Below are 13,379 nucleotides of genomic sequence, written 5' to 3'. Positions count from 1 at the left end.
TTATGGTAGTAAAGTATGTGTTAAGAGTTAATCATGCTATCAGGTTTCTGGTCTAGAAAGAACTGCAACTGGCATAAGAACCAAAGCGAATAGTCTTTTGGCCAGGAGCTTAATCTACTGCCAAGAGACAGCCTTGACTTTAGGAGAAACCACCTGCTGCAAAATTCAATCCCATCCAGAGCTGACACTGAAGCCAAAAAGAAAGATATATATCTATATATGAAGTATAACCCCATCCTGCTAAGATTTAATTTAAGATCCCATCAGTTCCTTCCAGGAAAAGATAATCTCTGCTACATCTCCAGCCAGGTCTAGTTAGGTGGCAATATACAACTGGATATCAGTGACAAACTGATACTTCACCTCATACTACGGATGACCTACTCCAGGAATCTCACATAGATATTAAAATAACAAAAGGGAGAGAATTGGGTGCTTAGATTGCTGTTTTCTCCTACCAATGAATCAAGAGCACATGCTCAGGACCAGAAGACTAGTACTTCATATTCCCACCTTTCACAGAGAGCTCAGAGCTCATACTACAGGAACAATTTTTTCCAGACCCAACAAGATAAAAAATCATGGCTAATGTCACAAGATCCTGCTGTAGTGTTCTTGCTAAGCTTTGAAAAGTGACATTCAATACTGGGCAAGTGTGAAGAAGAAAGAATTTCATGGTCACATCTTAGTAAACAGAAGGGAAGATCTCCCACTTATTTTTGCCCTATCTGCTGACCCATATAAAGTACACTATGAATCATCACAGAAAGCCTCATTCATTTTTCACACTTACTAACTAACCAGGTGATAAGTTGCATAGCAGGGAACATACTGCTAATATCTACCATTATTCATGATGTAGAAGCAGACATTTAACACAGAGCCACTGGGAAGATAGAAGCAGTTTACAGCTCTCTATTACCTCCTAAAATCCCTCTCATCAGAAAGAAAAAATACTAAATTTTGCCCCATCTGGTTGACCCTGATTGAAATGATCAGATTCATGCTGCTGGAAAATTATTTCAAGCAACATTGCTCTGGGGGAACTCATTGCTTTCCTATCTCTCCCAAAGTTTTATTCAAGCTAAACATGTTTTATATAAATCTTTTTATTTGGGGATGAATGTACTATAACAGCATAATTATAATTTTGCTTTTCTAACAAATCAACTCAGAATCATTCTAGAAAGTAGATTTATGCCTTGCTTGCACTATTTACCACAAATCCACAACTCCTTTCCTAATCAGTTATTAGCAGTTCAGTTCTCACCTGTAAATATGAAAAAAATAGTAATCATAGGTGTAAGGGACTTTATAATTATCAGGGGCCCTTAGCAGACATGGATAAGAGTCTAATTCTTTCCTTTTGTGCTCATAGTAAAACCATTTCTTGAAGTCATTCCTTGTATTGACTGAAAGTATCCCACTTACTCTAATAAAGGGGTTTAGTCTCACTGATCCTTCTTCAAATCTCATAATTATCAGCCTATTCCTCTGCCCACTTCCTATCTTTGTATTTTTAAAATGTGTCTGTTAAATATAAAATGTCATTCTTAGTTTGGCTACAATAGAACAGTTGTAGATATCTATAAAGTTCCAAACATGGACCCCTACCATCACTAGGGGAAAAAAAATCTTATTGCCATCATCCATCTTCATTTATTCCTCAGAATACGAGCCAGACATGAGAAAGCATCTTCCCACTTCTTCCTATTTAACACTAAAATGGCTTGTTTTAGCTATATCCCTGCTGTCACACACACACACACACACACACATATTTATGTTGTGAACCTGTACCTTTCATAAAAGAATAATTATTTTAAATAACTATGAGCTACAATAAGAATTAAGCCCATTCAATGACCTTTTGACAGGTGGCTACAGAGTACAGAATCAGATTGCAGACAAAGAACAGCCACTACAAACAAAAGTGTAATCAAATGTGGGGAAAACAGGTTAAATTTCTTACATTAGAACAGAGTGGCCTTGCACAAACCAGACTCTTAGCTGAGGGACTGACAGAAGGTCACAAAAAAATCCTAGGTCAAGCTGCAATGTAAACAGTATCATCCACATCCAAATTTAGCATTCCCAGTATAAACTTTTTATTCCCTGAAATATATTGAACTAAACTTTGGTGGTATGAATTTTCCAGTCTTTTTTAAAATGTGCTAATTTTTCATTTTTCATTTTCATTTTACAATACTTACCTTATATTGTTTAGATAACAATACTTACCTAAACCTTAGTAGACAATAATCAATAACATTCTTAGATCCACAGTTTGTTAACTTAAACAACTGAATTAATTCAGCTGATTGCATTCATGTAAAAACAGATCAGTCAAACCCAGTGCTGTGGAAATACATATTAGTAGAATGGAAAGTATGGAAAAGTCTGCAACAGAACAAGAGGGATATTCTTTTGATTTCTGGAAGCAATATTTTTTTTTCTAACTTTGCTGATTACTTACAATGCTTAAACTTTCTCTGGTGCATTGGGGCAAGAAAATATGCTTTTCCCATAATGGATTACATCAGAGGTTCTCAAACGGTGGGTTACACCATCCCAAGGATCTTGATGAACTTATGAAAAGTACAATGCTTTTTAAAGCTCATTAAACTTGAACAGGCAAAGCAGGACGCAAAGGCCCAAAAGACTTGAGGGAGTTGCCTAAATCTCTGGGTATAAAGATCAATTTTAAAAAATCACGGTTATTTCACTTATTCTTACTTATTGAAAGATCATCCATGTACATTATTATTTTAGCAATCACATATCACACAATGTAAGAATCTCTGTATTATAGACATTTAACTTCAAACTCATTGTACTCCAACAGTTAAGATACCACCACTGAAAGGCCAAGATAATTACCATGTGATTGAAAAGAGTGAGAGTGCATACAGCTTTAGTAGGCAAGTGTGTGCAAGTGACTGCGCTGGAGTTTCTTTTTTGTGCACTTTCTATGCAACCACCATCTTTATATACAGGGTTTGAGGTTTAAGAATTGGTGTGTGTGTGTGTGTAAATCCATTTTAATTAATCCAATTTTAGGGATACATGTGATACCTGAATTTCATAGAACATGACTGGTTAAAATGTAGTTTGCTAGTTAATAGTTTTATGTATCGTGTAAAAAAAGTGAGACTGATTTTAATTCCACTGATTTTAATTACCTTTGATTTAAACCAAGAACCAACCCCAATGAAATCTTAATTTTCTCACATTACTTAACATAACAAATAGTTGCCATGCAGAACATAAACAGATCATTCTCAAATGCACTTTTATGAAAAATACAACTAAGAGCAAAGGCTTAATTTCCCTTTGAAATTGTAGGAATTGATTCAGTCTGACAGCTTCTTCTTGAAATACTTAATTGTGAATGCTTTTGAAATCTTTTATTTTAAAATATACTAGCATAAAACAGAGTTTGAACAGAGTTGAAAAGCACTGAATGAAAATGTACAATCAATAGTTTCTATTTTGAAATCCAAGATTAACTGTCTTCCAGGCAGAACAGCCATAATACCACACTAATGTCCAAATAGAAACACTTTTGTAAGTGCAGCCCAAAGTCAATTTCATGTGAGATGTTCAAATAAATAATAAATAAATAAAATAAATAAATACAAATAAATAAATAAAACATTTTACAGGTAGTCTTTGACTTATGTCTATTTATTCAGTGACCATTCAAAATTACAATAGCATTGAATGAAAGGACTTATAACCTGTGCCTGAATTTACAGTTGTTACAACGTCATACCATAAAAATTTGTGTGCTTAGCAGCTTGTTTGCACTTACAATTGAAGGGATCCTGTAACTCTCCACCCCAATTATGCTCTTTTGATTGTCCTGCAAAGTGTTGGCAGTGGTATAGGAAGGTTAATAGACAGGTGGCAGTGGGCTCTGCATTTCTGAAACCAGGAGCAGAGAATGCATAAAAAACAAAGGATTATGTAGGTCCATGCTGTTTGATTTTGTGCAATGTCAGAAAAGAGATGAAATAGTTATGATCAAATGAGAAACCTGGTGGGCTCTATCAAAACAAGTACCAAAAAGTAACCCATATAGTTAAGTAATATAATCCAAAGTATTCAACATAGGCAGGAGTTATTCCCAACAAATTCCACACAAGAGAAACAGGCACAGATGGGAATGAGGTAATGACATAAAGTAATGCTAGGTATTACCTTCACTGCCTTCAGTGCCTGGAAGAAAGATGAGATGTAAATACAAATCAATAAATAAAGCTAACTGTACTTCTGTCGCTATATTACATTTTTACAATTGCATTATGGAAAACCCTGCAATGGCCTTTTCTGCACCATAACCAGTTGTTTTTCACAGTAACATTTCTTTTCACCCAACCAGTCCTCCATTTACACTTAGTCTCTTCCTCTGTAACAAAGGCCATTCTACACCCAGAAAAAGAGTATGCCAATAAAGAAGAATATTTGTAAGTCAGGATTGAAATGAGGGGTCCTTGTTCTGTGAGTTTGCTTGTTTTATTGCAGACGTTTCATTACCCTAACTAGGTAACATCATCAGTGCTAGTAAGGAGTGCTGTTTGATGCCAGTTTATATTCTGATGACTCCTCTGTCTATGTGAGTGTGGGTAGTCTTAGAGATTCTTTGTTTGGGCTGTTTACTGGTGGCTGTTTGGCACGCCTTCTATCCATTTCTCCCATCCCCATTGTCACTGCACAAAATTACCAACTTCATATTTATTTATTTATTTATTTGATTTGACCTCTTAGGAAGGGGTGAGGTCAATAGTAGACAGTCTAAGGTTAAAGTTTTTGGGGTTTGGGGAAGAGACTACAGAGTCGGGTAGAGTATTCCAGACGTTGACCACTCTGTTGCTGAAGTCGATTTCCTGCAATCAAGTTTGGTGCGGTTTACTTTGAGTTTGTATCTATTGTGTGCTCTTGTGTTGTTATGGTTGAAGCTGAAGTATTCATTGACAGGTAGGACATTGCAATGTATGATTTTATATACCATGCTTAAGTCAGACCGAAGACGGCGTAATTCAAGGTTTTCAAGTTCTAGAATTTCAAGTCTGGTGGCATAAGGTATTCTACAACGAGTAGAAGAGTGAGAACTCTTCTTGTGAAATATTTCTGACTTTCTCAATTGTGCTAATATCAGATACGTAGTGTGGGTTCCAGACTGATGAACTGTATTCGAGTATTGGTCTAGCAAATGTTTTGTATGCTCTGGTTAGTAGTGTGATATTACCAGAGAAAAAGCTACGTAGGATTAGGTTAACAACTCTTAATGCCTTTTGGCTATGTAGTTGCAGGGGCTCTAGCACTTAGATCAAGGTGAGTATTCCAAGGTCCTTTACAGAGCTTGGGTCATCAACAAGTTCTTGACTATATCCATGTTTTTTTTAGCAAACAGCAAACCCTTCCCTTAAAAAAAGCCACTAATAACTGGGACTTCTGGGAGAATCTGATGCACAAAAGTAATTTATTTTGGCCAGTGAAAACTTACTGGGTTTAAGGTACAGCGTGCGGTACTTTGGAGACGGCACAAGACCCACCTCCAAAGCGTTTTAAAACTGCACTCCATAATTTTTTTTCCCCCGACGTGATGGGCGTCTTTACGGAGAGGCTTTCCGGAAGAGACCCAGCATGGCTCTTTCGCTATTAACCAAAGGACCTTCCTTCCCTGCCCACCTCGCTTCTCCCACAGGAATCCAGAGAAGGGGCGGGAAGGGACGTGACACTGACTCAGCCAGCAAGAGGGACTTACCCAAGAGCCGCGCTGGGACACGCCGCCGGTTTCTGCGCACGCAGGAATGACTCCCTCTTCACGCTGCCGGGCAGCCGCTGATCACGCGTGACCCCCGCTCGCCGATTGGCCCGAGCTTTACACACCTTTGAAGGCGATTGGCCGGCTCCGCGCCCGCCTTCGCCTGCGCTTAAGCTGGGGAGACACTACCTGAATGGGGAGCTGCCCGCGAACAAAAAAGAGGAAAAATAAAGGCAGCGCCAAGCAGAGAGCGCCTGAGGCGGGGAGGGGGACGGCGCTTGTCAACAACCGCAGCCCGCTCTTTTAGCACCCGTCCGCCGCCTAAACGCTGAAGGCTTTGCCATCAGTCATGCTAAATTTTGGAGAGCCTGCTTTCCAGCACACCGTAAGTACAGGATCTGGGCTGCTCGAAAAGGGAGAAAAATAAGACATCCTTTTTATCGAGGCAGGATAAGGAAGACCTGATGGGAAAAGCTTGTCTTGGGTGGGGAAAGAGATGCGGAAAAGGTGATCTGTTCTGGAAAGCAGTTCAGAAAGAGGGTATGTGTGTGCTTCCCCCCGGGTCTCGGGGTGGTGGTGGTGGTGGGGAGGCAGGGAGGGCGAGCTGCCCCTCGGAGGCGATAGGGAAGGCGGCAGACCCACGGCGGGGAGTCTGCAGGGTTGGGGCTCCAGGATGAATGCGCGACTATTAAAAGTGATCTGTTTTTTGAGGAAGGCGAGCGAAAATTGGGGGAGAGAGACATAAACGTTGCTAAGTAATCTACTGGAATTGGCAAAGGGATCCCAAGCAAACTTTGCTGGGAGTTGGAGATTTGGGAGCCTCCCAAGGGTGGAGGGACAATTGGACAGAGGGAGCCTCCAAGGGATCAGTGGGAGAGCCCTTAGAGCAGGGGGTCTCCACCTTGGCAACTTTAAGATTTGTGGACTTCAACTCCCAGAATTCTCAGCCAGCAAAGCTGGCTGAGGAATTCTGGGAATTGAAGTCCACAAGTCTTAAAGTTGCCAAGGTTGGAGACCCCCGCTGCCTTATAGAGGACGTGAGGGAAATCAGTCTCTTGCGCTGGAGGGCAGTTAGGATTCGACGGGGCGGGACACTCTTGAGGGACGGGGAGAAAGGAAAGGCGCTCGGCTGAGAGGTTAGCTAATTTAAGTAGTTGCGGGGCGGGAGGCGAGACGTGATGGGAGCTGAAAAGGCTGCTCCGGAAGGCGAAGGCGGGCAAGAGAAGGCAGCCCCGGCGCTTGGGAAGCGGAGGTATGGCAAGTCGCTGAAAATAGCCTCGGCAAAAGGGAGCGAAGGGCCGTGAAATGCAAGCTGAGAAACCGGAAAGCGAGAGGGGAAGCCGGGGGCGGCTCTGGGCTTTAGAGGGAGAGGTCGAAACGGGTCAGGAAGCGGCCCTCCTGGATGGCCGAGAGACGGCTCCGGGAGGGTGGGGGTCGCCGAGGCGGAGAAGGCCGGGAGCTTCCCCTCCCTCGCATTTCCGCCTCTTCTTCTTGTGACCGGCCTTGGCGGGAATGTTCGCCCCCAGAGCGACCCCCCCCCCACGCTGGAGTGCAGCTTCAACCGTCCAGCGCCTTTCGCGCCCTTCATGAGGCGACCCCGCAGCTGTGGAGCCAATCGGGCTGGCGCGGGAAGAAGATGGGCGGCGGAGCCGCTGAAGCCAAGGTCTGGCCCGTCGCGCCGCGCCCTGGTATTGGAGGCTTTCTGGGAAGGCGGGATGATGCTGCCCTGCTCCGACGAGCCTGCCAACCCGCCCACCCGGCTTTGCCTCCAGGCGTGGGAGCGACTTGCGGATGGCGAGTGAGGCCGGGGAGGGGGGGAAGAGAGGAGGCCTCAAGAGAAAGTGGGTGAAAGGTCGTCGCGCGGCAAAGCCCAGTTTCACGTTCCCCGACGCTGAGGAGCGGCCCCCGATCACGCTTTGTTCACATGTCTCCGCCCATATATTTTTTTCGGCCGGGGATAACCAATCGCAGCCCGTGCTGCCTGCTCCGAGGAGCCAATGGGAGGAGGATGGGGGCCATCCTGGAAGGAGGGGGTGGGGAGCTGTTCGGAGGGCCGCGTGAGTCACGTCGGAGGCGCTCTGAGGTGAATGTGGCTCGCTTTCAAGATCCGGCTGCCGGAGCGAGGAACTCCCTGGCCTCGATTTCCCCCCCCCCGAAGCCTGACTTGCTCAGCGGCCTTCTGCTGGCAACCTGGTTCCCTCCGGAGTTTCCCATTTGAAAATAGTCTTTCCGCCCGCATAGACGCTGTGACTTTGCTGAAGCGGGGCGTCAGAGCCTCTCAGTCTCGAGGAAACAAAATCACTTTCGGAGGAATCCTGATTATATGCGGGGGTTTTTTGTCCCCGCTTCCTGCAAAGGAAAGCGGTCGACAAGTCTTACAAATGAAATTCTAGTTGCGTTTAAGACGATGTTTCTCAACTGCAGCAACTTAAAGTAGTAAAACGGAATTGAATAGCCAATAATCCAAAAATAACCTACAGCATAAACAGTGGTAGAATTATAGTGTGGGACTGCAAACATTTAGACTACTGCTTGAGGGTGGCAAAAAAAAGTGAAGGTTATGATGATGTTGCCTTTATTTAAGCAATTGCTGTGGCTGCTCATCTGACAGAGTACTGCCTCTAGGTAGCATACGAAAAATAAGACCAAATCACAACAGAATACAGTTTATTAGAGTAGTTGAAAATGTCACGAATACCCAAGATTCAAAAACATTTATATTCACACTCAGTAACAAAACTATAACCCATGGTGAAACAAGTCAGCCATTCCGGGCCCAAGGGTACAACCAAGTCTTCAATCCCTTGTGAAAGGCTTAAAGATAGGATTTTTGATCTAGTGGCCTACTTTAACAGCCTTGCTAACTGAGCTTCTAAATATTTTGCAAACAGAGGGAATTATTTGACTTCCTAATAGTGTTCATTTTAAAGAAAGTAGGTTGATGATTGTTATCATTACTATGTTTATACATTCTAAAATCTTATCTGAAGAATAGAAAAAAATAAATTTGGATTGGAACTTACTGTTGGTCTTTATATAATTCATTTTTCCATTTCTCCCCCCCCCCCTTTTTTTTTTTTTTTGTAGGAAGAAGGAATGGAGATGATTGCTAAAAGGCAATGCCTCAGGAAGTGTTCCTGGAACTACACCAATGAAAAGAGTGCTTTTGAAGCAGTGGAAGCTCTTATGTCCATGAGCTGCAGTTGGAAATCAGACTTCAAAAAGTATGCCGAGCGGAGGCCAATGACACCAGCTTCAGATACATCTGAGGAGTTTGAAGACAACTTGCTACCTCCTGCTGATTTTCGTACAATACCAGCTTTTGTAAGTTTTATTCTGTTAAAAATTACTAGCTTATAGCTTAGTGCTGTGCTCTGCTTAGTTTATTAACACTTATTCTAAGATAAAAGCTAAAATCTGCAGAAATTCAAGTCCTCATAAATAGCTCACTTCTCTTTTCCTTGCTTTGTTTTGTTCAGTGTTTAACTCCACCCTACAGCCCTTCTGCTGACCTTGAAATGGCTCAGGCAGTCCATCCAGCAGCATCAGCGCCACCTTGTGTACAGAACAAGCCATATCCAGACCTTTCTGATCAAGTCTTTACAGCATCTCCTAAAGAGACCCAAAATGTTCCAGTGCCAAGAATATTGAGAGCTCAGGCAACCAGCGTCATTCGCCATACAGCAGATGCTCAGCTTTGCAGTAGCATAACCTGTCCAGCAAGAACAGACCAGGTTAGGAAGTATAATGATAACATGGAAGCAAACCAGAATGGCAGTACAAAGTCACATTCAGAAGACAATACAGAAAAAAAACAAAATTTATCTTGCAAAAGCATATTGCTGAATACTGCATTTCCTGAAGATAAGCTGTCAGCCATAAAAGAATCCAAAAGTCCATTACAGGCCATCAGCCCAGTGCCTTTCCCACAGACTGTACTTGATACTTCTCCATCTGTTCCCCTGTACCCTTCACAGGTAGCCTCTCCATCTTCTGTGCAAGTAGGAGGAGTCTCTTCTATGCCATTGGTTTGCCAGATGGTTCCACTGTCTGCTAACAACTCTGTTGTGACAGCCATAGTATCTAACACTCCTTGTGGTCAATTGCCATCAAACCTTTGTCATCCAATGGTCCTCATGGGAACTCAAGTTCCCAAAGCAGCAGTTATGTTTGTAGTGCCACAGACTGTTGTGCAGAATGCCAAGGCTCCGGTGACTAGTCCTCACAGCACCAGACTGTCCCCTATTGCTCCTGCTCCAGGTATGGCCCCTCCTGCCACAAAGATCACTCCATCTGTTGACTCTCTCAGAACAAGAAGCCATGTTTGTAACTACCTGGGTTGTGGAAAAACGTATTTCAAAAGCTCCCATTTAAAGGCACATGTTAGAACACATACAGGTGAGTTGTGGAATTGTCTAGTGTGATTCTAAATTCTAAATGAACTTCTCGATGACATTAATATGATGAGGAGAATTGCTGTTATTCACCTATGCAACTCTCCAAATGTTTTAGTCTATATGTTTTTGTGAAAAACCATGGTATCAAATAAGGAAGGAAAATATCACTTGAAGATAAGGAGCGTGTCAGATTTATAATTTGAAAGTTAGATTCCTTCTGCTCAGAATAAAACAACTAATGTCAATCTTCACAGATTGTTACTAAAGTATCATTTAACAAAGAAGATCTGCAAGGTGTAACTTGCAGACATTAATTATAATTTATATTCTGATTATATGGAACTGTAAGAATATAGTAGATACTATATAAGGTTTTGCCTACGTTATGATATGATTACTTATTACTTTTCAAATGTTTTTTTTTTATTGGTACAATATTTACATTTTGCTTCCAATCCCCCTATTGTTTTTGTTCCGACCTTCCCTTTTTTTTTTTGCAGCCACATATAAAACTTGTTCCAAGTATTGTAATATTCTGAATCCCCCTTATTTTTCATTTCTAAATTTAGTCTATCAGATTCTGCACATGCCATTATTTTCCTTATTATCTCTCCTTTCGGTGGTATATTTTGATTTTTTCCAATACTCTGTGCAAACCATACTTGCCGTGGTCAATATGTGTATTATTAAATATGCTGTACCTTTACTGTGGCCTTCTGTCATTATTCCCAACAGGAATAATTCTGGCCTAAATTGAATGTGTTCTCCCGCTCTGTCCATGCCTGTATCAATCTCCAATATTGTCTTGTGTGCTTACATGTCCACCACATGTGGTGGTAAATCCTTGCACTCCCAGCATTTTGGTGATAAGTTGTTGTACATTTTAGTGAGCCTTGCTGGCAGAAGATGCCACCTGTAGAACATCTTATATAAATTTTCCTTATAGGCCATCGCCATAGTTAATTTCCTATTGTTAGTCCAGAGTTTCTGCCATTTTGCCAGTTTTTGCCCAGGCCACCATTGTCTCCTTGACATGCTCTTCTTCTAATTTATATTATAATAAGTATCTGTACGACACCTTAATCAGTTTTTCATCTGTCCCTATCAGCAATTTATCTAGAATTGTTGGTTCTGTACTGTTGCCCCATATTTTCCTATCCTGTGTGTATCTGAATTTGTAGGTAGGATTTGTTTATAAATGGATATAGAAAGAATTTATTTTCTGGTATTAATAAAGGTTTGTCCCCTGTTAATTAAAACAAACACTTGTGCCATTAATTCTTCATTTTGTATTTTAGGAGAAAAGCCATTCAGCTGCAGTTGGAAAGGCTGCGAGAGGAGATTTGCCCGTTCTGATGAACTATCTCGCCATCGCAGAACACATACGGGAGAGAAAAAATTTGCCTGCCCAATGTGCAGTCGACGATTCATGAGGAGTGACCATTTAACAAAACATGCACGTCGCCATTTGTCAGCCAAAAAATTACCAAACTGGCAGATGGAAGTGAGCAAGCTAAATGATATTGTTACTCCGCATACTCCAGTGGCTGATCAATGAAATAACTTTGTCTAAAGGGGCTGTTTAGCTTTTTTCCTCCCAGTGTATGACTGGTACCAATGGTAATGTGAAAAAGCGTTGCAGAATAAGTCTGTGGTTCTACACTATCAGATTGAAACAGAGGCAATGGCTACCTGTATACCTTTGCTGTGATATATAGGGTAGCAGGCATTTTTGTGCTTGGAGTAAGGAGACATGGAAACATCAATGCCAGTTCTGGAAAGAGCTGTCCCTGTGTCCTCTGTGGCTGAGTATAAACCAGAGAGAGATGCAGACATTAGGATGTGGGAATGTTTTCAACACTGTTGCAAGCAAAATGCAGAATCTCAGTTTATGGTACAGAATCAGGAATTCCAGTAATACGAGAATGCTGAAAATTTTAAGTAGAGATACTTGCTGTTTTCTCAGTTGTGAATAATGAGGGGAATGTGGTTATCAACATCCTGAGATTAAATGTGTGTATCTTTCCTGGTATATAAAAGTATAACTAATTTAGCAATTCTGTATAACTTAAGTATATCATTGAGAAAGTGGTATCATATGGCTGGATTATTCTAAAGACAAATTTGTACAACTTTGAAAGCATCACAGTTCATGCTATTAGCTGTACTTCAGAATCTTTTGTTACGTGTGTTTAAATTGTGTTTCTTTTATACATTTAAATTTCTATATCATTGAAACTTTGATACAGTGCACTTTGTTTGTTTAAAGGATAATTTAAGAGTTACAAAAGCTTTATTCTCCAGGAAGAACAGAAGCAGTGTGCTTATGTTACTTCCTGAAATTTCTCTAAAATAGATTACAATAGAAATATGATTGACCTTTATATGTTATAGATATAATTTAAAATGATATAAAATTTGGAAAATGATGGATTGCTTATGAAGCAAAGAAAGTCAAGTCATCAGTCCTAGATGTGTATACAGTGATTTTTCCATCATTTTTTCAATTATCTTACTATACTGAATAAATATAAAATTATAGAATATTGTAATATCTATTTTGTGACTAAGATTTTGCACAAGATTTCTTATGTACTTTATACTTGTTTACAATAAATGTAATTTTCTTTAATATACCACGTGTTCTCTCCATTTTTCATATTTTATTTATTTAAAGAATGACACTAAAATTCAGTGTGACACACTATTTGAAGTGTTCTGAACGTAGTGATCTTTTGTAAATTACTAAGAAGATACTATATACAATGAATGTTTGCATGATTGCTTCTAACAATGACCTCTAAATTCTCCTTTGAGTCTTGAGCATTTAGAATAATGGGATATAAATGTAATAATAAGCCACCCATGGTTACCTTGAAGTAAAATGGGTGTCCTATAAGTTGTATAAATAAATAATAAAAATATCCTCAAATAACATGGTGTAAGATGAATAGAATGACAAAAATAGTGGCATGGTGCATAGTTCCACTATTTTGTACATATGTATGATGTTGTGACATATGTCCAAAAGGGGCAAGTTTCTGTTGTGATCTCCCAAAGAAGTGGGGGGTCACCTAAGTATATCAGGACATACCCATTAATGTCCAGGTTGCCATGTTCTATACTAGTTGTAGCTTCCAAATATTCAAGGGCAGCTCCACATATTGCATGTTTAGACAGTCCAAACGAGAAATAATGTGGGTATAAGTGGC

At 40.8% G+C, this 13,379-nt stretch overlaps 1 protein-coding gene across 2 annotated transcripts; it reads left to right on the top strand.

The window, feature by feature from the left end:
- Positions 1-5,616: 5,616 nt before the first annotated feature.
- On the top strand, positions 5,617-12,801 carry KLF10 (KLF transcription factor 10). 2 transcript variants are annotated; one of them, XM_026690134.2, is made up of 4 exons: positions 5,617-6,155; positions 8,858-9,094; positions 9,250-10,168; positions 11,466-12,801. In XM_026690134.2, the coding sequence occupies exons 1-4, from the start codon at positions 6,120-6,122 to the stop codon at positions 11,723-11,725; spliced, it is 1,452 nt and encodes a 483-aa protein (XP_026545919.2). In that variant the 5' UTR covers positions 5,617-6,119; the 3' UTR covers positions 11,726-12,801. The 2 variants fall into 2 exon arrangements, with proteins under 2 accessions (XP_026545919.2, XP_087818200.1); XM_087962074.1 differs by lacking the exon at positions 5,617-6,155 and adding an exon at positions 7,199-7,433.
- The last annotated feature ends 578 nt before the right edge of the window (positions 12,802-13,379 follow it).

The sequence above is a fragment of the Notechis scutatus genome, chromosome 3 (genome assembly GCF_049901735.1).
Source record: "Notechis scutatus isolate UNSWTSFEM ecotype Mainland chromosome 3, rNotScu1.2, whole genome shotgun sequence".
NCBI lineage: Eukaryota > Metazoa > Chordata > Lepidosauria > Squamata > Elapidae > Notechis > Notechis scutatus.
Note: the sequence above shows the minus strand (reverse complement) of the source record. Positions and strands in the feature narration are given on the sequence as shown.